Below are 27,762 nucleotides of genomic sequence, written 5' to 3'. Positions count from 1 at the left end.
TTAAGCAAAGATGAGGGCAAGTTATTGACTGATGCTGGTATGTACAGAAGATTGATAGGAAGGCTGCTGTATCTTACTATCTCTAGGCCTGACATCACATACTCAGTACATAGACTGAGTCAGTTCATGTCCAAACCTAGAGAGCCTCATCTCAGAGCAGCTTATAGAGTAATTCAATACCTTAAAGGTACTTCAGGACAAGGCTTGTTCTTTTCAGCTCAATCCACCTTACACATCAAAGCATTTGCAGATGCAGATTGGGCTGCATGCATTGATTCCAGGAGGTCCATCACTGGTTACTGTGTTTTTCTTGGTGATTCTCTCATCTCTTGGAAGTCTAAGAAGCAAAATACAGTTTCAAGATCCACGGCAGAAGCAGAATACAGAGCAATGGCTGTTGCAGTGTGTGAAGTGACATGGATTTTGTATTTACTTAAGGATCTGAATGTCAAACACACTCAAGCTGCTTTGCTGTTCAGTGATTCACAGGCTGCAATTCACATAGGAACTAATCCAGTTTTCCATGAGCGTACAAAACATATTGAGATGGATTGTCACATTGTGAGGGATAAGGTGCAAGCAGGAGTTATAAAGTTGATGGATATTAGAACTCAATGTCAAATAGCTGATTTGTTAACAAAAGCTTTGAGTTGGAATCAATTTTCTGGTCTTCTTACCAGGATGGGCATTTCAAATATTCATTCTCATGATGTCCATCCTGAGGGGGAGTATCAGAAGTCTAAGAAGTCAGAGCAGCTAAGTGAGTCACAAGAGTCCACAAGTTCAAGTTGCTCTAGACCTGAAGCAGAGATCAACAGCAAGTAGTTTAAAGTATAAAGCTGCGTGTAGTATAGTGTTAGTTAGTGAGCATGTGTTTTACACGTGACTGATTAGCTGTACATTTCTGTTAGTTAGTTAAGAAGTTTGTTAGATCAGATTAGTGAGTTTTTGGTTCTGGTTTAGTTGCTTAGTTATACTATAAATACCTGTAATTGTATCTATTTTTATTCAGATAAATGAAATCAGTTTTTCAGTAAACTTCATAAGCTAAACCAAGTGAGGAGCTGCCATATAATTTATAAAGAAACTTCCATGGATGATGATTGTGTTTCGTTTAGATTGGTGACGGTGAGACATGTTGACAAGTACCCTCTCAATTTAACAAGTTCATAGAAGTTTCATTATTATTTCTCCTTAGATTCTATATTGTAATACAGAGAAGCTTTTAGCAAAAGCAACAGATCTGCATCAAAATAATTAAGTAATTCTCGGTTTAGGAGGAAAAGTAAAACATGAATTTCCATCACTCGATTACATTAAAAAATAGGAATAGAATCTCAAATGTAAATAAAAAAAAGAATGAAGAAGAAGAAGAAGATAGGAATGACACAACTTGCAAAAGTTGTATTCAAATTTGTATGAAACCGTAGATTCATGGAAACTATTTGTTGACTCTTGGCTTCAATTTGATATGAATGTGTACGCATGGAACATCATACAAATATTGGTGAGACTTTTTTAGCGCAATTTGAGGGGAATAGCACAGTGCCCACTTTATCATACAAATAGAACTTTTCGAATAATCAACAAATTCATGTTCAAAAAAAGCTGGTAATAGAAGTTGATTGAACATGACAAAGGTGTCCAGTACTGATTTGCCCAAATCAATTTTGGATACATGATTGTTTATAAGACAGGATTTTTTCTTATTTTTGTCATTGCCGTCACAAAAGAACCTTATCTTCTTCAGTCAACTAGCTAGTGAAACTTCTCATAATTTTCTTAGTTTACACAGATCATTTGTCCTACTCTTAGTTACGTGTTTTAATTTCCTACCAATTTGTTATGGTTTTTAGTGCTAATGAGATGCCAAATTTTATATCTTGGTTTTGAACTTACCAGTCTTGGTCAACTGGAACATATATAAATCTTCTTTCCTATATACTTCTTATCTTCTCTGAAATCCCAAATATTGCAATTGGACATTAGTGGAATAGCGCAGTGTCCACTTTGTCATACTAACTTTTCAAGTAGTCAACAAATTCATCTTGAGAAAGAGCTGGTTTAAAATTGATTGAACTTGATAAAGTGGCCAATACTGATATTTTTACTCAACAAATAATCATTCTTCCCCGTTTTACAGTGGTCCTTTTTAATCAATCAATCTTTTATGTGTGTACATAGCTTAATTATTGGATACAGGATTGCTTATAAGATAGGATTACCATTGCCGTGACTAAGAACCATACCTTCTTCAGTCAACTTTCAAGTGAAACTTCTCGTCATCTTCGCAGTTTGCATAGATCATTTGTCCAACTCTGAGTTACGCATTTTCCTCATGTTGTGGGTGGCTCCAGGAATTTTTCAGGAAGGTGGTAATGAAACTTAAAGTTGAACAAAATTTAATAAAAAGAGAACTTCAATATATTGAGTTATTGATATTAATGTTTGAGCAATCAATAACTTTACTATCTTTTTTCCTTTTTTTTTTTTTTTTTTTTGAGGAAATACTATTTTTTTTTCCTTGAATCTCTAGCTTTATAACAAAAATTTATTATATCATAATAACAATCCACACACTTTACAAACTCTCTGCATTTCTTAATTATTAAATTATATAAGATTATATTATATTTATACTACACGCACATATTCACACAAATAACATTATAACAAAAATAATAATAATAAAGCATACAATTAGTAGAGCCACTCCTGTTGGATCTAGTCGGGTAACCTGATTCAAATGCTAAAATGCTAACTACTGACCGTGGCCAGAAGTTGCTAGCTTGGCAAATGTTCTAACGTTGCAGCCTGCAAATGATTTTGCACATTAATTTGGCAATAGCGTTGGTTTGGCATTGTGTGAAATTGACACATGGCTTGAGTGGGCTTCTTCCAACAACAATTCTTCAAGCTCTTTCTTAACATAATTTAACCAATTTTAAATTAAATAAAACATATTAAGAATTTAATTTGATCACAATAAAATGTTATGGAAGAGCGAAAAATTCTCAAGCATCCATTAGGGGAAAAAAAAAACCAATTAATGATCTTTGAATTTTTTTTATTTAAAGAGTATAAATGCCGTAAGGCTACAACCAACAATTTATATTGGAAAGCACCGAGGAAGTCCCAGTTCAGGAATAAGGGGCTCAAGTTTGACTCAAATTCTCTTAAAACCTATCTAAAATAGGGAAATAAAGCCTTATTCTACAAAACTATGAAATTTTATAAAAATAAATATAAAAACATTTATAAACAACAAAAAATTAACTGTATATTCTTTACTATCTCAATAGGAATTAAAAAAAAAAACATTTTTATGAGTATAATTGTGCTTAAACCTGATATAAGAAAACTTGAAGTCTCTACATTGACCACGAAGTTAATAATTTCAATCCTTGATGACAAAATGATTGCAACTTTTATGATTGTCAAGGACTCCTACTTTGATTCTAGGATGACTTCTAACTCCTGGTCCAGACGCCTTGCAGACATACTTACATTGATTCTTGTAGGGCCAGTAGAGGCAAAGGGATTAGGAGGCATGGTTAACTTATCTCCTTCTCCTTCCAACATTTGGACCACAACTTTCATTGATGGACGATCCACTGGGTGCCACTGGATGCACCAGAGTCCCACAATTGCGAGTTTCTTTGCAATTTTAGCATCTCCATTATCCTCAACATAGACTCGTAGGTCTTCTTTTTGCTCTAACAAATTGTAGATCCATTCTGGGAAATATATTTGGCTAGTGTTCTTCACGGTTACGTCAACATTTTTCCTACCTCCAACCATTTCAAGCAACAATATTCCAAAACTGTAAATATTTGATTTGTAAGACACACTCCCAAAGTTCCTAGAGAACACTTCGGGTGCAATGTAACCCATAGTCCCTCTAGCTGTGGTCATGGACACTGCACTTTGATCTTTTGCACACAACTTGGCCAGACCAAAATCAGAAATTTTTGGATTGAAATTTTGGTCTAGCAAAATATTATGAGGTTTAATGTCAAAATGGAGGATTCGTTGATCACATCCTTGGTGAAGATATTCAATTCCTTTTGCTATGCCGAGAGCAATGTCTTGTAGCTTTTCCCAACCAAGGAAACGGTTAGAATCTACTGAGGAAATGAACTTCTCTAGTGAATCATTAGGTAAGAACTCATAGACTAGAGCTCTTCTAAATCCATCCGCACAGAAGCCAACCAAGCGAACCACATTAACATGGTGGATTCTACCCATTGTTCCCACTTCATTTATGAATTCTTCCCCATTGCCCTTGGAACTGTTCAGGATCTTCACGGCTACATGGATTTCATTTGAAAACTTTCCTTTGAACACTGTTCCATAGGCTCCTTGTCCTAACTTCTCAGTAAATTGATTTTTAATTCTTTTAACATCATTATATGAGTACCTTGTGGGCTTGAGAGCTTCTTAATCCTCCAAAAACATTTCAATCCTAGCTTGATTTTCTTTCTCTATTTTGTCATAGCGATAGACACGGTAAAGTGCATAGACTAGTAGTACCAAAAGAAATGACCCCAAGATGGAACCTACAAGTTAAACATATTCGTGAGTCTAGAAAACAAAACATAATTTACTATAAATTTTCAAAAATGGCCAACGGAAAACTCACCAGTAATCAGTATTTTTGTTAATGTACCTATAAAACATTTTAATATGATTAGCTTTTTATTACACATATCAAAAGAGAAAATAAAAAATAATTGTGTGTAAATTTTTTATCACTCTTAGTCGAAAAATGATAAGGTACTGTTAGAATACAGCCACGTGATATTCTCTTTTCTTACATGAATGATGGTATCTATCATGAATTTAATTAGTATTTCATTATGAATTTAATTAGTAAGATTAATTATTATGTAAGACGAGGAAGTACCAAGTCGTGGTACTTCTTAAACATTGAATACTTACTCTTATTAGTACGTAAGGTAATATTACATTTAGACTTTGAGTTCATGTTTAGGCTTTTAAGAGGTCTAATGATCTAAGCAAGGAGTTTTCCTCAACTAAACAATTACCTCACTTATGCTAATATTTTTAGCTAAAATTTATGTTGATATCGCAAAGTTTGGTTCCAACTGATGGGCTACCAGCTTATTCAAGTTCTTTTGAGACACGAGTAATTATTTAGTAAGTACTAAAGTATAATGCTATTGTACTTCTAAAACATTAAATAATTATTCTTATTAGCAAGGTAATATTGCATTCTGACTTTGTTTTCATGTTTAGGATGTTAAGAGGTCTAATGTGCTAAGCAATGGGTTTTCCTTAATTAATCAATTAACCACACTGGCATTAAACTTTAGCTAAATTTTATGTTGATACCCCGAGGTTTGGTACCAATTGATGAGCTACCAGCCTATTCAAGTTCTTTTGAGACACATGTAGTAATTATTCAGTATTAGGCAACGTATAATTTATACCTCCTCTTAACACATAATAGTGAGTCTTACTAAATATTAATTAAATTTATGATGAGATCCATTTGTCATGTGAGACAAAGGAGCACTACATTGCTTTATAGATAATTTTCCTTGTGAGACAAGCTGACTTCTAAAATAATGTTATTTTGGTTGGAAGGAAAAATTACACCTTAAGAATGAATAGTCTAATGTTATGAGCAGTGGTGGCTCCAAGAATAACTTTTAGGGGGGTCATTCAAATTCGTGTTGAAGAGGTTGGCAAGGACCTTTTTGTAAATAATTTTTTTTTATCTTGATCAGTATGATAATATTGATGAGATCTTTCGTAATCATAATCTATGATCCAAAGGAAGAATTTTTAAGTCAACACAAGTTCTTTTAGATAATAAATCTTCAGTAGGAGATAAATCTTGTGGTATATGTGACTCCCTTATCAAAATTTATTCATATTACTGGCAATTGAATTAATGATAAATTATAAGTTCATTCGGAATATGTTTTCTTAGTATAATGAAGATATTAGTAATTATAACTAAGATTAAGTCTTGTAAATTATCTATTCTCTATTACTATAACAAAAAGATATAATTAATGTTATCCAAAAAAAAAATTTTAAAAATTAAAAAATGGCACAAAACAAATTAACTAACAAAGCAGTGAAGTTCAAACGGGCAGACAACGCAGAACATAAAAGGAAGAAACAGGGGACGATACGAAACGAAGAAGAAGGAAGAAGAATGGATGACCAGCTGTGATGGGGTGGGTTCCTTGAAGCCACCAGCGACGTGGTGGTACGTGACTGGTGAGCTGGGGGCTGATTCATAACAATTGAGACGCAACATAGCTATATTGATAAACTAAACCAATGGTTACAGGAAATTACCGTCGCAGAGCATTTATAAACTGAGGTTGATAAAATCAAATACATGTTGGCTTGAAACGTGAAGAACTTGTGTGATTATAGAAGTGGAAATTGGGTAGAAATAATACAATACGTACCTTTGTCTTTGCACTCAGTTTTCAAATCAGCGCTATTTTCTTCGAATCTACAGTTCTTGCCTTTCACTTCACCGTGTCCGCAGGACCATGTCAATACAAGAAGAGGATTCTCCCATATATCATATGGAACTGATGAAACGCTATACATCTTTGTACACGATAATATGGGCAAGTCGTCGATGTCATCATCCGAAGGAAAAGCATAGACTGTGTGGCGACTGCTGCCAAGACAATGGATCTGATATGAATAATATTTTGTGTCTGGCGTACAACTGAAAAGGGAATAGTTAGAAAGATAGTTTGTGAATTGGAAAGGAGTGGAAGATAAATTGAGTCCCTGAATTTTCCGTAGAAAGCAATTATCTGAGTCAGTTACTATAATTGACTGAGATTTGTAATCAATGTGTTTAACAAAGGATTTTACTGAAGTTGACAGCTCAAGCACCGTATCTTTTTTATCATTGCAGTAGAGATCAAAGCCACCGTGGTGGTCTGGCTGCCTGTCTTTGAGTCGGAAAGGAAATCGGATGGGTGGACCATCTCCACACTGTATTTTGGGACAACTATTGTGGCCTTCTCCAAAGTCTAGGATGAAAAGCACAAACAACAGTAAGGTTGGGATAACCATTCTTAGGGAAATATCCATATCTGTGGTCTGGAAAGGCTTCTCGCACTCCCAGATATCAAAAGACTAACTTAGATGGAGAGTATATAGATTATTATGGAATCCTCACCTATTCCTAACAAATTTGGAGTAATTAATAACAAGCGTGCTAGTGTGTGATTATTTTAATTAAATGTAAAAAATAAATTAATAAAAAAACCTTAATAACTGTCAAATTATTATCATGATGACGTATGTGCTAACGCCAGATATTGATGTTGATATTGATATTGTTCTACTACGAAATTGCGCTTCACCTTCATTCAGTGGAAACTCTAATTTTCACTTTCTTGTTGGAAGATATTTTCAACACGGTACAACAGAAAGAAGTTTTTATTATATATGTTTATGTACTATCGGAAAAATTCCTCTCAACCTACCTCAATGGCAAGAGGATTAACGTTGAGTGCAGTACTCACGGCCTTTATTGCTCTTGTTCTAGTCCATGAAACTTGTAGTGCTACTGCTAAGGTTAATCATCACTGTGCCCCTTCTTCCTGTGGCAACATCCACAACATAAGCTTTCCGTTTCGATTGAAGAACGACCCAGAAAAGTGCGGGGACTCAAGGTATGAGCTGTCGTGTGAGAACAATCATACGGTGCTATCCTTATTTGAAAGAAGATACTACGTAAAGGAAATCAATTACAATAACTACACATCGGCTTTTCCCATTCAAAAGATAACGACAAGGACTAAATTAACCATAGTATTAAAACTATTAATTAAGGACTAAATTGACATAATTAAAAGGTTATGGACCAAATTGAGATATGTTGTAGAGGATAGGGATCGACTTTATAATTTACCCCCCCCTTTTTTTTTAAAGAAGAGTATAAATGCCATAATGCTACCACCACCAATTTATATTGGAATTTGGAAAGCATCGAGGAAGTCCTAGTTCGGGAAACTTCATTCAGGTTAAGCANAGTTAATATTCAATCCTTGAGTACAAAATGATTGCAACTTTTATGATTGTCGAGGACTCTTACTCTGATTCTAGGATGACTTCTAACTCTTGGTCAGACGCCTTGCAGGCATACTTACATTGATTCTTGTAGGGCCTGTAGACGCAAAGGGATTAGGAGGCATGGTTAACTTATCTCCTTCTCCTTCCAACATTTGGACCACAACTTTCATTGAAGGACGATCCACTGGGTGCCACTGGATGCACCAGAGTCCCACAATTGCGAGTTTCTTTGCAATTTTAGCATCTCCATTATCCTCAACATAGACTCGTAGGTCTTCTTTTTGCTCTAACAAATTGTAGATCCATTCTGGGAAATATATTTGGCTAGTGTTCTCTATGGTTATGTCAACATTTTTCCTACCACCAACCATTTCAAGCAACAATATTCCAAAACTGTAAACATCTGATTTGTAAGACACGCTCCCAAAGTTCCTAGAGAACACTTCGGGTGCAATGTAACCCATGGTCCCCCTAGCTGTGGTCATGGACACTGCACTTTGATCTTTTGCACACAACTTGGCTAGACCAAAATCAGAAATTTTTGGATTGAAATTTTGGTCTAGCAAAATATTATGAGGTTTAATATCAAAATGGAGGATTCGTTGATCGCATCCTTGGTGAAGATATTCAATTCCTTTTGCTATGCTGAGAGCAATGTCGTGAAGCTTTTCCCAACCAAGGAAACGGTTAGAATCTACTGAGGAAATGAACTTCTCTAGTGAATCATTTGGTAAGAACTCATAGACTAGAGCTCTTCTAAATCCATCAGCACAGAAGCCAACCAAGCGAACCACATTAACATGGTGGATTCTACCCATTGTTCCCACTTCATTTATGAATTCTTCCCCATTACCCTTGGAACTATTCAAGATCTTCACGGCTACATGGATTTCATTTGAAAACTTTCCTTTGAACACTGTTCCATAGGCTCCTTGTCCTAACTTCTCAGTAAATTGATTTGTAATTCTTTTAACATCGTTATATGAGTACCTTGTGGGCTTGAGAGCTTTATAATCCTCCAAAAACATTTCAATCCTAGCTTGATTTTCTTTCTCTGTTTTATCATAGTGATAGACACGGTAGAGTGCATAGACTACTAGTACCAAAAGAAATGACCCTAAGATGGAACCTGCATGTTAAACATATTCGTGAATCTAGAAAACAAAAAATAATTTGCTGTAAGTTTCCAAAAATGGCCAACGAAAAACTCACCAATAATCACTATTTTTGTTAATGCACCTGTAAAACATTTTAATATGATCAGCTTTTTATTACACATATCAAAAGAGAAAATAAAAATTAATTGTGTAAATTTTTTAGCATTATTAGTAGAAAAATGATAAGGTACTATTGGAATACAGTCATGTGATACTTTTTTTTTCTTACATGAATAATGGATTCCATCATGAATTTAATTAGTAGGATTAATTATTATGTGAGACGAGGAAGTACCAAGTCGTGGTACTCCTTAAACACTGAATATTTACTCTTATTAGTAAGGTAATATTACATTTAGACTTTGATTTCATATGTAGGCTTTTAAGAGGTCTAATGTTCTAAGCAACAAGTTTTCCTCAATTAAACAATTACTTCACTTATGCTAATATTTTTAGCTAAAATTTATGTTGATATCACAAAGTTTGGTTCCAACTGATGGGCTACCAGCTTCTTCAAGTTCTTTTGAGACATGAGTAATTATTTAGTAAAGTAATAAAGTACAATGCTATTGTACTCCTAAAACATTAAATAATTATTCTTATTAGCAAGGTAATATTGCATTTTGACTTTGTTTTCATGTTTAGGATGTTAAGAGGTCTAATGTGCTAAGCAGTGAGTTTTCCTTAATTAATCAATTAACCACACTTGCATTAAATTTAACTAAATTTTATGTTGATACCCCAAGGTTTGGTACCAACTGATGAGCTACCAGGCTATTCAAGTTCTTTTGAGACACATGTAGTAATTATTCAGTATTAGGCAAAGTATAATTTATACCTCCTCCTAACACATAATAATGAGTCAGTAAATACTAATTAAATTTATTTTTGAGACAAAGGAGCACCACTTTTATAGATAATTTTCTTTGTGAGAAAAGCCGAATTCTAAAATAATGTTATTTTGGTTGGAAGGAAAAATTACACCTTATATATATATATATATATTGATTAAGGGTGTTAAAATTAAAAATCTTTTATCTGGTTCTCAAAAAAAAATCTTTTATCCGAATTAGTATGTCAATCTTTAAGCCCAAATATCAATTCAATATTATTAAGAATAACAAATTAATAAAGGGAATAAGTTGAAAAAAAAAATGATAATCACGTGGAGTTCACAAACAAAAAGATATAATTAATATTATCAAAAAAGAAGAAGAAGATATAATTAAAAAATGACACAAAACAAACTAACAAAGCAGTGAAGTTCAAACGGGCAGGCAACACAGAAAATAAAAGGAAGAAACAGAGGACGATACGAAACGAAGAAGAAGGAAGAAGAATGGATGAGCAGCTGTGATGGGGTGGGTTCCTTGAAGCCACCAGTGACGTGGCGGTACGTGACTGGTGACCTGGGGGCTGATTCATAACAATTGAGACACAACTTAGCACCCCATGACTAGTTACAGGAAATTACCGTCGCAGAGGATTTATAAACTGAGGTTGATAAAATCAATACATGTTGGCGTGAAACGTGAAGAACTTGTGTGATTATAGAAGTGGAAATTGGGTAGAAATAATACAATTCGTACCTTTGTCTTTGCACCCAGTTTTCAAATCAGTGCTATTTTCCTCCAATCTACAGTTCTTGCCTTTCACTTCACCGGGTCCGCAGGACCATGTCAATACAAGAAGAGGATTCTCCCATATATCATCTGGAACTGATGAAACGCTATACATCTTTGTACATGATAATATGGGCAAGTCATCGATGTCATCATCCGAAGGAAAAGCATAAACTGTGTGGCGACTGCTGCTAAGACAAGGGATCTGATGATATGAATTATATTTTGTATCTGGCGTACAACTGAAAAGGGAATAGCTATAAAGTAAATTTGTGAATTGGAAAGGAGTGGAAGATAAACTGAGTTCCTGAATTTTCCGTTGAAAGCAATTATCTGAGTCAGTTACTATAATTGACTGAGATTTGTAATCAATGTGTTTAACAAAGGCTTTTACTGAAGTTGACAGCTCAAGCACCGTATCATCTTTATCATTGCAGTAGAGATCAAACCCACCGTGCTGGTCTGGCTGCCTCTCTTTGCTGAGTCGGAAAGGAAATCGGATGTCTGGGCCATGGTCTCCACACCGTTCGGGTTCGGGACACCAATTGTGGCCTTCTCCAAGGTCTACGATGAAAAGCACAAACAACAGTAAGGTTGGGATAACTATTCTTAGGTTTCCCACCATATCTGTGGTCTGGAAAGGCTTCTCGCACTCCCAGATATCAAAAGACTTCTAACTTTTTTTAGAGAGTTATATCAAAAGACTAACTTAGATGGATAGTATATGGATTATTATGGAATCCTCACCTATTCCTAACAAATTTGGAGTAATTAATAACAAGCGTGCTAGTGTGTGATTAATTTAACTAAATGTAAAAACAAAATTAAAAAAAAAAATTAATAACTGTCAAATTATTATGATGATGATGTGTGTGCTAACGCCAGATATTGATGTTGAATGTTGATATTGTTTGACTACCACGAAATTGCGCCTCACCTTCATTCAGTGGGAACTCTAATTTTCATTTTCTTTAATAACAAGAGTGCTAGTGTGTGATTAATTTTTTTTTTTTTTGAGAAACAGCAAACCAATACACACACACGAGGGTAAGGGGAATGAACCTTCAATAACTAAATGTAAAAAATAAATTTTAAAAAAAAAACCATTAATAACTGTCAAATTATTATGATGATGACGTGTGTGCTAACGCCAGATATTGATGTTGATATTGTTTGACTACCACGAAATTGCGCTTCGCCTTCATTAAGTGGAAACTCTAATTTTCACTTTCTTGTTGGAAGATATTTTTAACACGGTACCACAAAGAAGTTTTTATTATATATGTTTATCTACTATCGGTAAAATTCATCTACCTCAATGGCAAGAGGATTAACGTTGAGTGCAGTACTCACGGCCTTTATTGCTCTTGTTCTAGTCCAGGAAACTTGTAGTGCTACTGCTAAGGCTAATCATCACTGTTCCCCTTCTTCCTGTGGCAATATCCTCAACATAAGCTTTCCGTTTCGATTGAAGACCGATCCTAAAAAGTGCGGGGAGCGAAGGTATGAACTGTCGTGTGAGAACAATCATACGATGCTATCCTTATTTGAAAGAGAGTACTACGTAAAGGAAATCAATTACAATAACTACACTATCTGGATCGTGGACTCAGGTATACAGAAGGATAATTACTCCACCACGCCTAGTTATTCTTTAAATCGCCATAATTTCAGTCAATATCGTTCTGCATATACCACTTATCTGCCGAAGAGGACAGAGTACAACTGGTTTTCCAGTCCTGAACTGTCAAGGAGTGTGGTTTGGATGAGCTGTGAAAAACCAGTGAATTCTCCACTCTATTTGGACGCTTCTACTTGCAATATTGACAATGGAGATCAGTACTCTTCCAACTCTTCTATTTCTCATTTCAAGACGTATAGATATGTTAAGGTTGGTAGAACGAGTGCAATCTATGTGGAGGACTCGTGCAAAGTAGAGCAGATGTTCCTGACATCTTGGCCAGGAAATGATGACCCAATCAATATTTCCTGTGCAGACGTCCACAACGAATTGGTATACGGTTTTGAACTTTCATGGCTCAGAGATGTTTGTAGAAGTTATTGCGGAAGATGGGGCGATGCTTATTGCTGCCTCGATGACGCGGACCACGTTCAGTGCAGATTCAAACAAGGTAAAGAATGCTAGAAAGAAAGCCATAAATTAAATTCATACCGTGTTGTTGACCACTGTTTTCCTTCTGCACATTTCCTACTTTTCTGAACTCTTTCATTTCTCCACTGCCACAAACCATTCATGTATTGAAATTCTATAGCAAAAATCAAAACCGATTAATCTAATTGACATGGTAGGGTAATATTTATTGTAGTTTAATTATAATGATTTGGTTTTTAATTTTAAGGTTCCTAATGCTGATGTTATATTCTTTCATTTGTCAAAGCAGGCGGATTCCATTACATTATCGAAGTTTTCGGCACAGGTGAGGTTTCTATCTGAAAAAGTTGTTTGAAGGATAATTTAGAATGGACAATGGAATAAAATTGCATGAGTAATTGTGCCTAGTGATAACACATGTAGAGCAATAACCATGTACTCGGGCAACAAATTGATCTCAAACTTTTTAGGTATGAGGAAATGAAAAGGGAAAAAATGGAATTCCTTAAGAAATTAGCTTCTTCTTTCCATTAAGAATTTGTACCTTTCATCTCTCTGGTTCTGCGATAACAAAGAGTTGGGAATCTATGCATGTTTGCACATTTTCTATAACTTAATTAAAATTTTTCTTGTTAGTCTCAATGGAGGATTGTCAAATTCTTCACTCCCAATCACTAATAGGCAATTCAAATATTTATTTATTTTTACTTATCAGTCTCAACTAACTGTATTATTCATGAATCCCAATCACTAATAGGCAATTCAAATATTTATTTTTGAAACCATTGAAGTCCACCAATTACATTAATTGTCATATTAGTTTGTAAGATTTATGTAGTAAAACATATAGTACACGTTTAGCATGTTCCTATTTTTTCCTTTGGTAAGGGCCAGGGGAAAGTTGTTAATGACTTAAAGTTGATTTATTATGCCCTGGACATTTGAAATTATTTATGTCATTTATTTCATTGATTAATTAATTTAATTTATGTTAGAAGAAAAAAAATAATAATTCATCTTTCTTATATATCTTGCAGTTACTTTGGCGGCAATAGTGGCTACCATAGGTAAGAAGAACCTGTGTCTCTTTTTTGATCTACTTTATTTCATTTTTTTTAGCAGATCCTTAAGACTTTGAGTTTGAAGTAGCGCATTGCAAGAATATAAAAATGAAAGTGATATTTACACGGAATATACAGTACTTATTGTTCTTGATTATTACGATTCATGAATGCGGTTAGTTGTAAGTCGTAGTTATGTTTTCAACCAAAAACTATAAGTGATAAGAGCATTAATTATGGGAACATATTTGTTTTCTTATAGTAATTATTTTCGTGATGTTCCGACACAGGACTACAACTTGCAGCAAAAATTGTGTTGGGGATTCCTTGTGTTATTGCGTTTTTTATATATAAGTGGTGTAGAAGGCATTTATCAATGTATGACGTTGTCGAAGAATTTCTGCAAAGCCAAAATAACCTCGTGCCAATTACGTACTCTTTCTCACAAATTAGAAAGATGGCCAAAGGTTTCAAAGATAAATTGGGTGAAGGAGGCTATGGTTCTGTATATAAAGGAAAGCTTCAAAGTGGCCATCATGTAGCTTTAAAGATGTTAGGTAAGTCCAAAGCAAACGGTCAAGACTTTATCAATGAAGTTGCCACAATTGGAAGAATTCACCACGAGAATGTGGTGCAACTTATTGGCTACTGTGCTGAGGGACTAAAGCGTGCACTTATATATGAATTCATGCCTAATAGCTCTCTTGACAAGTACATTTTTTCTCAAGAAGGGAATATCACCTTAAGTATTGAGAAAACATATGATATTTCTCTTGGAGTGGCTCGTGGAATTGAATATTTGCATCAAGGATGTGATATGCAAATTTTGCATTTTGATATCAAGACTCATAACATTCTTCTTGATGAGAACTTCACCCCAAAAATTTCTGATTTTGGACTTGCAAAACTTAATCCAATAAATGATAGTATGGTGTCTTTGACTGCTACAAGGGGAACACTAGGATATATAGCTCCAGAGTTGTTCTATAAAAACATTGGAAGGGTCTCTTATAAAGCTGATGTTTATAGTTTTGGCATGTTATTGTTGGAAATGGCCAATAGAAGAAAGAACGTGAATGCATTTGCAGACCATTCAAGCCAAATTTACTTCCCAACTTGGATCTATGGCCAATTTAGCACAGGAAATGACATAGAAATAGAAGATGCCACAGAGGAGGAGAAGGAAATTGTTAAGAAGATGATCATAGTTGCATTATGGTGCATACAGATGAAGCCTAGTGACCGTCCTTCAATGAACAAAGTTGTAGAAATGCTTGAAGGAGAAGTTGAACGCTTACAAATGCCTTCCAAGCCTTTCCTATCATCATCACCAACGAGACTGATAGGGGATGTAGGAGACAATTTAAATTCAACTAGTTTATCATTTCAATTAAGTGAATCAAGTCAATCGGCTATACTTTAAATGCAAGGAAAGTTAACACCATAGTGGAACTGGGGCAATTATTCTTCACATATATCATAGCATAAAGACACTTCATATTTTTGTGTGACAAATAATTGGTCCCTTGATTTATGATAGCTATCCTTATCTACAACAATTTTTCTTTTTTTGCTTAGTGCGTGGTATATTTATTTGTTAAAGTCTTTTTAAGAGGAAAAAAATATTTATAACTTTATAATTGTGAATGTGTAATTGATTAAGTTAATAAACAATGCTGAAAAACCGGGCAATATATTTTGGAGTGGCAATAGCCCAGTTGTAAGAATTGCTTTACTCCTATTTATATATTCAGTACTCATATGCATGGTTATGCAATTAATTCATGTTATTATTAACAAAAAAAAAAAAGCAATCAATTTTCATAAAAAACTAGTGGCCGCCCATCATCGCGCACCCTTGGCACGATGGTTGACTCACTCGACAAATATAAATGCTTGTGGAGTGTAGGGGGTAAGGACCAAGATTCAAATCTCCATGATGGAATTTTACATACATATATACTTAGATTAGGTTAAAGTAGAATTTATATTTTGTATATATATATATATATATAGTGGCTGCCCTGCCTCTTACAGAGGATAAATTATTGTTGTGTAGATAATTAATATTCCTTAATCAACCAGGCTGCTCAATTAGAGTTTTCCCATTGACTGAAAATATTCCTGTTTTAGCTCTTGAAAATGTTGTGTTTGCACCAACATTACGTATTCGTCTTTTACTAATTTAGGTGCACAAGATATTGCAAAAAATTTAAGTGCATGAGATAACAGGGCATAGCTTTATTTATTTGTTTGACACTAGTGTGTGGGAATTAAAATTGTCGAAGAGTATACAACTTCGGCTTTATGAATCACGCCTAATTTGGACTCTGCATACCAAATTGAAATCAGAATGTCCCAATCTCATACTTGCCCAAATGAAGAAATAGTCAACATGTTTGAACTTTTCTTGAAATATTGAGTATCCTCCAGCATCCTATAAGTGTACAAACAAATGGAGGAAACTAGAGAAAGAGAGAGAGAATAAATCCAAACCTCGAATCTTCTTCTAGTTACCTGTGACAACAATGTCAGTGAGGTTTATTCCAAGAATTGGAATGGTTTGATCACAGGCAACGCTAACTTACGTAAGAAATGAAAGAAAACAAAAGGAAACTAGAGTGTTTTTTTTTTTTTTTTTTTTTTCTTTAGAAAATCATTATTTCATTTTTCTTTTTGATGTTGATGTTGATTATTTATTTAGATGCAGATGTGGTTTTTAATACTAGAAATTAATTATTCCTAATTATTCTATTAGCTATGTGTTTGTGTGTCAAGTGAGATTACAAGTACTAAAATGACAATAGTTTCATAACTTAAGGATCAAAATGATTCCATAAATGAAAAAAAAGGTCAAAATGATTGGAAAAAGGGTATAGAAAATTGAGGGTTCCGTTTTCTTCTTGAAACCAACCATATTCTTTCCTCCAAAGGGAGAGAAAAGAGAGAGTTCATATGGTGGGATCAGGAACGGACCCAAGCGGGAGCTCAAGGCCGCCACCCCAACCCCCCCCCCCCTCCCTAAGTCCAATTTTTTTTTTTCGTTATTTTATATTTGTAATTAGGCCCTTCCCAAACCTTAAGCCCATTTCTCCCTATAGCCTAACTAGCCCAACCCAAATAGCAACTATACAACTCAAAAACTTAATAACAATAATAAATATTCACTATGGTGATTGTTTTTTAGCAAAAAAAACTATTTACCACCAAAGAACTAAAAAATCATTTGTTATAGAGAAATTAAAGCTAAATTTTTTTGTAACTAGCAATTTGTTAAAAATAAAATTCAAATTTTTATTAAAATTATATCTCTTCCTTCAATTAAAACTCAAATTATCTTTCTCATTTAGCTAATCATGTGGTGAATTTCAGTTAGGTTAACTAGTTCTTTGATGGTTAAATAAGAGATTTAGGGTTCAATCCCTACTTACACCAAAAACACTGATATCTTGATCTGATAATAAAAAGTTATTATCAAGAGCGAATGCCATAAATTGAAATTCTTTTTATTTTTTTAAATATTCAACCTAGTTTAATATGAATTGAAGTTTATTTCAAAGAAGTTGATGGGCGAAGTTGAGAGAGCCCATATGATTTTTGATGTTGTTCAATCTATATGAACAAATCCTCAAGTGTTTCTTCCTCTGCTCCACATAAGATTCATTCTTTTCTCCTATATGTTTTCTTTTCTGTAGCAGTAGAGGGGTTAAAGTGGAGCCCTCGAGGCCTGAGCCCAATCCTGAACCAAGAGATTCTTGGTGCAAAGGCCTAATGGATCTACGGAGCAATCCTTGGGCTAGAACCTGGCCCAAATGATGTTTTTGTCCGAAACCACATATATGTGCTAACTCTAAAATACTCCTCATTAGATACTATCTCATCCACCAAAGAGGTGTAAGCCCGATCATAAAAAAAAAAAAAAAAAAAAAAAAAAAAAAAAAAAAAAAAAAAAAAAAAAAAAATTAATAATAATAATAATAAATAAAAAAGAAAAAGAAAAAAAGAAGAAGCATCTCACAACAACTGATCATGGCAAAAGTGTCGCTGTTTATGTACAGTTTCTTTTTTGTGATATGTTTTGGTACAGTTTCTATTTGGCCTTCAACTTCCTAAACCATGCCAATTAACTAAGTCTTTTGATTTTGATGGATCTGTATATATATTTTTTCCAGTTGTTTGGTATGGGATCGACATCCGTCACTGCAACTTGATGGATTTGGGACCTAAAGCAAACTAAATTGAGGTATTCTGTATATTTAAATAGGACATTTAAAAAAAAAAAGTATTTAAATATTACATTAACTCTATTATTTTATTTTTTTCAGATGCAAAATAACTAACTAAATTTTTGCATTCTTGTTCTACTAAACCTGTAGAATCGTGTTAAGAATTTTTTTTTTTTTTTTGAGAAAGTCTATAGACACAAAAAATTTGATAAAATTTTTAACATATGTTGATGTGACAAATTCATAGTAGTAAGTAAAAGAGTGATGTTTGTAGTTGACCTAGATGAGAAAAATGATAGGGATGACACTACTTGCAAAAGTCGTTTCAAGTTTGTATAGAATGGAACTATAGCTTCATGGAAGCTTTTGTTGACTCATGACCCATGGCTTCAATTGTATATGAAGGTGCATGAAACATCATGCACATCATCCACACCATATTTTGTTGGTGAGCCTCTTACCTTCAAATAAGGTATTTTACCCTAATTTTGGGGAAAAAAATTCTTCTACCCATAAATAGCTTTTCAATAGCTTGTAACTCAACTAATTGGCACTTATTGGAATGTTTATAACATTCAAGGTCAAAATTTCTTGCATTTAAACAAATTGGTATCTTCTTCTTCTTTTTTTTAATTTTATTTATTTTTTTTTTTTAAATTGGCACTATTTTGAAATGATTTGGGAATGTATTCTAAAATTGTCTTTTAAAAATATGATTTTAAATATTTAAATTATGTATTCAAAACAAGATTTCACTTAAATTTCAACCAAGTTGGCATAAATCGTGTTTTGAAATCACGACTTTAAATACAAAAATCATGATTCTCAAACACAATTTTAAAGAAAATACTGCATCCATAAATAACTTCAAAACAACATATAAATTTAAAAAATTAATACTAAAAAGATATTGTTTTACAAATTTTATGTGAGAATTCCGTTATATTTGCCTCCATCATTTCTTTCTCACCGCAACATGTAGAATTTGTAGCCGTTAAGATCATGTCCTCACTCAACTTTTTAAACTTGGGAGATAAATAACAAGTGTGCTATGCCTAATTAATTTAACTATAAATAAATAAAATTATGAGATATCCCATACCCTATTGTAACTATCGGAATTATCAAATAATAAAAAAATAATATAAAAATGAAAAAGAAAATTAATTTAAGAAAAATGTTAAAATTGCAAACTATTTTACAAAAATAATTTATAAACTGATGATATAATAAGTGATTATTGGAAAATAAAAACAACGATGTTAGTGATGGCCCATGTGAGAAATTAAAAATTAGTAAAAATTTGTCAAATTAATAGTTCATAAAAAATTTGTGTTGGTAACATCACTTATAACTTAATAGCTGTCCATTTTCAAAAAAAATAAATAAATAAAAATAAAAAATAAAAACTTAATAGCTGTCAAATAAAATAAAATGTAGAAAATTACCGAAGAACAAAATGTAAAAGAAAATTTTCTTTTAGTAACTTTCAAATAATTTATCAAGATGACGTATGTGCTAACGGCAGATATTTTGGTTGTGATATTGAAACTGATATTGTTCCGCTACCACGAACTTGCGCTTCATCTTATCTTTAAGTGGAAGTCTGTTTTTTACTTTCTTGCTGAACATACTTTTAGTACCACGGAAAGAAAGAAGTTTTTGTAATTTTTGTCTATGGCATTCCTCTCTACCTCAATGGCAAGAGGATTATCGTTGACTGCAGGACTCACGGCCCTTATTGCTTTTGTATTAGTGCATCCAACTTGCAGTGCCCCTTCTTCCTGGGGCAATATCCACAACATAAGCTTTCCATTTCGATTGAAGACCGATCCACAAAACTGCGGGGACTTAAGGTATGAACTATCGTGTGAGAACAATCGTACCATGCTATACTTATTTGGAGGAAAATACTACGTACAAGAGGAAATCAATTACAATAACTACACAATCCGGGTGGTGGATTCAGGTATAAACAAGGACAAGTACTTCTCCACACCGAGTTATTCTTTCAATCCATATAATTTCTGAAAGGGAGAAAATACGCGCTAGGATGCCTAGAGTGAATGTACGGGCTAACTATGGTCCGCGAACTAAAGAATAGACGAGCCCGTTATTTACACAAGGCCTTGAGGGGACGGACTTGATGTGGACGGAGGGAAGAAAGGTGGGCTGGTCGGCCATGGGCCTGTTGGGCCTCTTAGTGGGAACACTTTGGCCCATTCTTGTAAAGCCCTAAGAAGAGTCTTTGCGCAACTTGGACTCTAGAATTCTCATGTATTGGTGAAGATCTTCCCTATAAGGAGAAGATCTGTCCACCACATTTCGGACTCTAAAAAAGATGATTTCTACAAGGAAAAGACTTGGATGCCAAGTCTAAGAGGAAAAACTTTCGACTACTATAAAAGCCTCAATACTCTCACCAATAGAGGTACGCATTATCTACCCTCTCTAGCACTCTAGAGTTATGAGAATACTTTCTGACTTAACCTTCGGAGGGTACTTGGCCAACACCACATCGGTGCCCTTTGATAGGTTTTCTTCTTTGTATTGTGTAGGTTTACATTCGAGCGCGAAGGCATCGTGTGACTCACTGGTGAATTTCTTAGCTTCATCAGTTGGCGTCGTTTGTGGGGAACTGAGAAGAAAGTAGTCAGACGTTGCTTCATCCCTGAGATAGAAGGGTTGCATGGTGCTCACTCGCTCGATGGCAACAACCAACAACATCCAAGGAGAGGAACTACCCACAACCGCACTCGAAAGACAAGTTCGGACTCTCACTGCGGTCGTGGAGCGCCTTACCAAACAAAATCATGACCTAGAAGAATAGTTGCGTCAAAGAAACACAGCACCCAACAACCGGAGGGAGGATCAGGAAGGTACCAGCGCCATGGAAAGAGACTGAGAAGGGCCTAAAGGGAGCAACGCCCCAAGCAGGCCAGAACGACAAAACACGAGCCTCCCATCCCTCATGGATGCGACTCCTCCGCCTATGTTCGCGGAGATGCAGGCGATGAAAGAACAGATGGAGGTCATGATGAACGCCCTAAAGGGACAAGTGTCCAGTGACCTGGACGACCTAGTGAACCAAACCGACTCTCCATTCACCGGCCCCGTCAATTCCTTTCCCCTACCACACAAATTCCGGATGCCATAGATAGAGAGTTATGATGGGGTCAAGGATCTCCTAGACCACCTAGAGACGTTCAAGACCTTGATGCATCTACAAGGGGTACCGGATGAAATCATATGTAGGGCCTTCCCAACCACATTGAAGGGTCCTGCAAGAATTTGGTTCAGTCGACTGACGTCGAACTCCATCAGCACTTTCAAAGAATTGAGCGCTCAGTTCACCTTGCACTTTATAAGGGGACACAGGTACAAGAAATCCCCGGCATGCTTAATGAGCATCAGGCAGAGAGAGGACGAGACGTAAGATCCTACATAACTCGCTTCAATAAGGAAGCGCTCTCGATCGATGAAGCCGACGACAAAATACTAGTGGCGGCTTTCACAAACGGGTTGCGGAAGGGCAAGTTTTTGTTTTCCCTATACAAAAACGACCCCAAAACCATGTCAGAGATACTCTACAGGGCCACCAAGTACATGAACGCGGAAGACGCGCTACTAGCACAGGAGGAAAAGCTCAGGAAGAGGGAACGGTAAGCGGACGTGCGTCAAGATCAAGGGCAGAAAAGACCAAGGACAGGAGACAGAAAGGACGAAAGGCGCCCTAAGCCCCTAGGAGGAAGGTTCACAAGTTTCACCCCTCTAAACGCCCTGATTGACCAAGTTTTGATGCAAATCAAAGACGAGGGAACGCTGACGTTCCCAGGGAAACTAAAGAGCTACCTAAGCAAACGGTCGCGAGACAAATATTATCGTTTCCACCGAGATCACAGCCACGATACAACCTATTGCTATGACCTGAAGCAGCAGATTGAAGTCCTCATTAGACAAGGGAAGTTGCAGAAATTCGTCAACAAAGAGAAAGCGGATCTCAATCGCCAAGAGCCAGCCCCCCGACGGGATAACGAGCGTCCTAGACCCCCCATCGGAGACATAAGGATGATCATAGGAGGGACTGCGGCTACTGGTTCTTCCAAAAAAGCTCGAAAAACGTACCTTAGATCGGTCCTGAACGTCCATCTAACAGGCTCTACGCCTAATACCGCACGGGTGGAAAGCCCTATCATTGGATTCACTGAAGAAGACGCAAAAAGACTCCATCATCCATATGACGACGCGCTGGTTGTCAGCATACGTATGGGGGACTATAATGTCCACTGAGTATTAATCGACAACGGCAGCTCAGCAAACATTCTATACTATCCAGCATTCCAGCAAATGGGGATAGACAGAGCACGATTGATACCGACGAGTGCTCCACTCGTCAGTTTTGGAGGGACAAGGGTATTCCCAATAGGCTCCATCACACTCCCGGTAACAGTGAGCGATTACCCGCGAGAACTCACTAGGAATGTAATGTTCCTCGTGGTGGACTGCTCATCCGCTTACAATGGTATTCTCGGACGGCCTACACTTAACTCCTAGAAAGCAGCAACATCAACATACCACCTGATGATCAAGTTCCCAACGGACTATGGGGTTAGGGAATTGCTAGGGAATCAGGTAACTGCCCGAGAATGCAACATTGCCATGCTAGAAATGGAAGACCATCATCAAACAATGTGCGTAGAAGAACAGCGGATGGTCGCAGAACTGGTCGAAGAGATGGAGGAGATAACACTCGACGAGTCAAAACCAGAGCGGACCACCAGAATAGGAACATTGGCTTGCCAGCCGGTGCGCTAGGCCCTCACAACATTCCTCAGGAGGAACCAAGACGTTTTCGCATGGAACCACGAAGACATGCCCGGGATCGATCCCTCTGTCATAGTACACAAGCTTAACGTGAACCCCTCAACCCCACCCGTCCGACAGAAAAAGCGAGTGTTCGCTCACGAATAGGACAGAACGATAGCGCAGGAGATCAGAAAACTACTCAAAGCGGGTTTCATTAGGGAAGTATATTACCCGGAGTGGTTAGCGAACGTGGTCATTGTCAAGAAGGCTAGCGAGAAGTGGCGAATGTGTGTCGACTTCATGAACCTTAACAAAGCGTGCCCAAAGGACAGCTACCCCCTCCCACGGATAGATGTGTTGGTCGACTCTACGGCCAGACACCAGCTCCTAAGTTTTATGGTTGCCTTCTCAGGCTATAATCAGATCAAGATGGAGGAATCTGATCAGGAGAAAACGTCCTTCATCACCAGCCAAGGACTCTTTTGCTATAAGGTGATGCCATTCGAACTCAAGAACGCTGGGGCAACGTACCAAAGGTTAATGGACAAAATGTTCGCGCATCAGATAGGAAGGAACGTACAGGTCTATATCGATGACATGCTGGTCAAGAGCCCACACAAAAAAGATCACCTAAGCGACCTCTAGGAGACATTCGATACCTTACGATCATACAACATGAAGCTGAATCCGGGCAAGTGCGTATTCGGAGTAACGGCGGGAAAATTCTTAGGTTTTATGGTATCCTAAAGAGGAATAGAGGTCAACCCGGAGAAGATACGGGCCATCATGAAGCTGGAACCGCCAAGAACAGTAAAGGACATGCAAAGCTTAAACGGCAAAATTGCTACTTTGAACAGGTTCGTCTCCAAAGCAACAGACAAGTGTCTACCGTTCTTTCGCGTCTTAAGGAAATCATTCGAGTGGACGAATGAGTGCCAAAAGGCATTTGAAGACCTAAAGAAATACCTCGCCTCGCCACCCTTGCTCAGCCCGTCCAAGCCAGGAGAAGACCTCTACTTATACCTAGCAGTTTCGCAGGTGGCAATGAGCGTGGCCCTAGTAAGAGAAGAGGAAGGAACTCAGCGACCCGTCTATTTCATAAGCAAGGGGTTCCGGAGGGCTGAAGAGAGGTACCCCCACATGGAAAAGCTCGCCTTTGCATTGGTAACTGTAGCCCGAAAGCTCAAACCATACTTTCAAGCCCACAGCATCATTGTCCTAACGAATCAACCCCTAAAAAGGGCAACGAGCAGCCCTGAAGCAGCCAAATGAATGGCCATGTGGGCGATAAAGCTGAGCGAATTTGACATACATTACCGACCGCGAACTGCAATAAAGGGCCAAGTGGTGGCAGACTTCATCGCCGAATACATGCAAACAGAGCAGAAGGAGCCACAAGCCCTCAGACAATGGAACATCCACACTGATGGATCATCAAACAAGCAAGCTGGGGGCGCCAGGGTAGTAATTCAAACCCCTGACGGAGAGAAAATCAAGTGTATGATTCGGCTGGACTTCCCAACAACCAATAATGAGGCCGAGTATGAAGCATTGGTGGCAGATTAGACCTGGCGAAAGCAGCAAGCGCTGAGGTCATGGTTGTACATTACGATTCGCAGGTAATAGTCAGTCAGATTAGCGGCGCCTATGAGTGTAGGGGGGAAAAGATGAAGAAATACTTGGAAGAGGTCAGGAGACGGATCGACACCCTTCAGTTCACATTCGTCCAAATCCCGAGGGAGGAAAACGAATATGCTGACCGGCTCGCAAAAGCCGCCTCTGCAGAGGTCATGATGGCCCCCGATCAGGTTTTGTCGTTTATCCAGAATTCCTCAATCATTAACAATAGGGCAGAAGTGCAGGAAGTAAATCCTGAATACAATTGGACTACGCTGCTAATGGCCTACCTGAAGGAAGGCACGCTTCTAGACGACAGAGACGCAGCAAGAAAACTGAAAGTCCGAGCTTCACGATTCATAATAATCAATGACGTCTTATACAAGAGGGGATTCTCACGACCATACCTAAGGTGTTTGGGCCACGAGGAAGCAGACTACGTAATGAGAGAGGTCCATGAGGGTATCTGCAAAAACCATTCGGGGGCACAGTCTTTAGTACACAAATTGATCTGGGTAGGATACTACTGGCCTACAATGCAGAAGGATGCACAAGCCTACGTCAAGACTTGCGACAAATGTCAAAGGTTCAGCAACCTAATTAGGCAACCAACCGAAGAGCTGACACCCATGACGGCCCCTTGGCCGTTCGCCCAATGGGGGCTAGACATCATGGGTCCTCTCCCGACGACTGCACTACAGCTGAAATTTCTGGTGGTAGGGATCGACTATTTCACTAAGTGGGTGGAGGCGGAAGCCCTGGCGACTATCACGGAGAGAAACATAAGGAGCTTCGTATGGAGAAATATCGTATGCAGATTCGGGATACCAAGGGTACTCGTCTCCGATAACGAAAAACATTTTGACAACAAGGCATTCCAAGATTTCTGCTCGGAATTAGGCATCAGAAATCACTACTCATCACCCGTACATCCGCAGGCGAATGGGCAAGTTGAAGTCACGAACCGGTCCCTGCTCAAAATCATCAAGACCCGGCTCAAGGGGGCAAAAGGCATCTGGCCCGATGAGTTACCAAGTATCTTGTGGGCATATCGTACAACGGCAAGAACGCCCACGAGAGAAACACCATTCAGGCTAGCATACGAGAGCGAGACTGTCATTCCAGCAAAGATAGGGCTTACAAGTTATCGAGTGGAGAGCTACAATGATGATAAGAACGAATGGGCTTTGCGGCTACAGCTAGACCTGGTCGACGAAGTCCGGGCTACAGCAGAACAAAGGTTGGCCCGATACCAGAATCTCATGGCAAAATACTACAACTCCAAAGTCAGACATAGAGATTTTCAAATCGGGGACCTTGTAATACGGAAGGTTATGGGAGCGGCTAAAGATCCTTCACAAGGAAAACTTGGCCCCAACTGGGAAGGACCTTACAAGATCTTGTCTTGGCAAAGGAGGGGGACCTACCACCTCGAAACCATGGACGGACAAAAATTGCAACACCCGTGGAACACAGAGCACCTACGGAGATACTACCAATAGAGACGACATAAAGGGCATCAACCCTCCCCCCCCCCCCAACTTTCCAGTTTATTTCTAAAGTTTTCAGTAGTTTTACTTCGAACAGCTATTTCCATTATTTTGCTTTACTTTGAACAAATCTTTCTACCAGTGCTTTTTTAAGCCCAAGGGGGTAGGCACCTTTTTTCCTATAAAGATTTCTTTCAGACTCTACTGAATTTCTCCTACTTAATCTAGTTAATTCAATATCGGACGGTTAAAAATATGGTCCACATGATGGACGGATCATCCCAAGAGGATGAAATCTTAAATCCTATGACAGATGGTTAAAAATATTGTCCACATGATGGACGGATTATCCCAAGAGGATGAAAATCTTAAGTCCATATAATGGACGGACCAGTAATAACGTCCACAAGCTGGATGGATCATCCTAAAAGGATGGTAACTACTAAGTCCAGATAATGGACGGACCAGTAATAACGTCCACAAGCTAGACGGATCGTCCTAAAAGGATGGTAAGTACTAAGTCCAGATAATGGACGGACCCAAAATAACGTCCGCAAGCTGGACGGATCATCCTAAAAAGATGGTAACTACTAAGTCCAGATAATGGACGGACCAGTAATAACGTCCACAAGCTGGACGAATCGTCCTAAAAGGATGGTAAGTACTAAGTCCAGATAATGGACGGACCCAAAATAACGTCCGCAAGCTGGACGGATCATCCCAAAAAAGATTGCAACTCTTTTAAAATCCACATAATGGACGGGCCAAAAATAACGACCACAAGATGGACGGAACATCCCCAAAGGGTGATAGAACTTAGAATCCGGGCTAAGCCCACGTACTAAACGGATCATTCTAAAACGAATGGTAATTCTAAAAGTCCAACGAACGGACAAATCATCTTAAGGGATGACGACCCTTGGTTAAACGGTTAAAGGACGGATAAGTTAATTCCGCAAGGCTAGACGGATTATCTTCAAAAAAAAATAAATAAATAAAAAGAAGGGAGGACGAAAGAATCGCATAAGCAGAACGGAGTTCATTTTAACATGAAATGTACTTTAAAATAAAAAACATGCATTTCACAAAGATAAAACAAAGGTCAACGGACCTTGCAGAATGTAAACATAGTGAACGGTCTATGTTCATATAAACCCCATAAACATGACGGGTATTAAAAATTGTTCTACACTTGATACAAAAAAAAAAAAAAAAAAAAAAAGATTAGTTAATAAAACTAAGTTATTACAAGTCTTCTACTGCTGTCTCTTTCTCTTCAGCAGGACGGTCCCGAACATCCTTAGCCTGGCTGTCCACAACGGTTTGATCTATAAGAGCTTCGCGGAGAGGGACGTTCTTGTCAAAAAGAACATCAATATCTTCAGACTGAACGGGCTGAACAGTTGATGGCTCGGGGGCAATGACGGCGACGGCGGACAAGTCTATATCCGGGTATAATGCCTTCACCTGATGGAGGGCGTCGTCAAACTCGTCGTTATAAACCAGACTGAGTTCCGAAATGAGGGTGTCGAAGTCATGGTACTCGAGTATCGCATCCTCCTTCGCCTGACAGACCTCATCGTCT

The 27,762-nt window shown here is 37.3% G+C and overlaps 4 protein-coding genes across 5 annotated transcripts; 2 read left to right on the top strand and 2 right to left on the bottom strand.

Moving 5' to 3' along the window:
• Positions 1 to 3,353: 3,353 nt before the first annotated feature.
• Positions 3,354 to 7,208, bottom strand: LOC112027995 (rust resistance kinase Lr10). Its single transcript, XM_024060630.2, is given in 3 exon segments — positions 3,354 to 4,559; positions 4,643 to 4,669; positions 6,453 to 7,208. Coding segments are annotated over 3 exon segments (1,785 nt in total). The 5' UTR covers positions 7,099 to 7,208; the 3' UTR covers positions 3,354 to 3,447.
• An 880-nt stretch (positions 7,209 to 8,088) lies between these two features.
• Positions 8,089 to 11,645, bottom strand: LOC112027946 (rust resistance kinase Lr10). The gene is given in 4 exon segments (XM_024060592.2): positions 8,089 to 8,138; positions 8,141 to 9,214; positions 9,298 to 9,324; positions 10,832 to 11,645. Coding segments are annotated over 4 exon segments (1,794 nt in total). The 5' UTR covers positions 11,490 to 11,645; the 3' UTR covers positions 8,089 to 8,103.
• A 473-nt stretch (positions 11,646 to 12,118) lies between these two features.
• On the top strand, positions 12,119 to 15,781 carry LOC112017068 (rust resistance kinase Lr10-like). Of its 2 annotated transcripts, none has more exons than XM_065775969.1 (4): positions 12,119 to 12,996; positions 13,264 to 13,302; positions 14,015 to 14,044; positions 14,329 to 15,781. In XM_065775969.1, the coding sequence occupies exons 1-4, from the start codon at positions 12,183 to 12,185 to the stop codon at positions 15,459 to 15,461; spliced, it is 2,016 nt and encodes a 671-aa protein (XP_065632041.1). In that variant the 5' UTR covers positions 12,119 to 12,182; the 3' UTR covers positions 15,462 to 15,781. The 2 variants fall into 2 exon arrangements, with proteins under 2 accessions (XP_065632041.1, XP_023905300.1); XM_024049532.2 differs by having other exon boundaries at positions 12,120 to 12,996; positions 13,267 to 13,302.
• A 6,281-nt stretch (positions 15,782 to 22,062) lies between these two features.
• LOC136068593 (uncharacterized) lies at positions 22,063 to 22,554 on the top strand. The gene has a single exon (XM_065775948.1). The coding sequence runs from the start codon at positions 22,063 to 22,065 to the stop codon at positions 22,552 to 22,554; it is 492 nt and encodes a 163-aa protein (XP_065632020.1).
• The last annotated feature ends 5,208 nt before the right edge of the window (positions 22,555 to 27,762 follow it).

This window comes from Quercus suber, unplaced genomic scaffold (assembly GCF_002906115.3).
Source record: "Quercus suber isolate HL8 unplaced genomic scaffold, Cork oak 2.0 scaffold_124, whole genome shotgun sequence".
Taxonomy (NCBI): domain Eukaryota; kingdom Viridiplantae; phylum Streptophyta; class Magnoliopsida; order Fagales; family Fagaceae; genus Quercus; species Quercus suber.
The sequence above is the reverse complement of the archived record's forward strand: the minus strand, read 5'-3'. Positions and strand labels throughout refer to the sequence as shown.

Coding starts and splice junctions, on each gene's coding strand:
- LOC112017068 (XM_065775969.1), top strand. CDS start 12,183: ATGGCAAGAGGATTAACGTTGAGTGCAGTACTCACGGCCTTTATTGCT. Junction 12,997..13,263: donor TCAGTGCAGATTCAAACAAG/GTAAAGAATGCT, acceptor CATTTGTCAAAG/CAGGCGGATTCCATTACATT. Junction 13,303..14,014: donor TATCGAAGTTTTCGGCACAG/GTGAGGTTTCTA, acceptor TATATCTTGCAG/TTACTTTGGCGGCAATAGTG.
- LOC136068593 (XM_065775948.1), top strand. CDS start 22,063: ATGCAAATCAAAGACGAGGGAACGCTGACGTTCCCAGGGAAACTAAAG.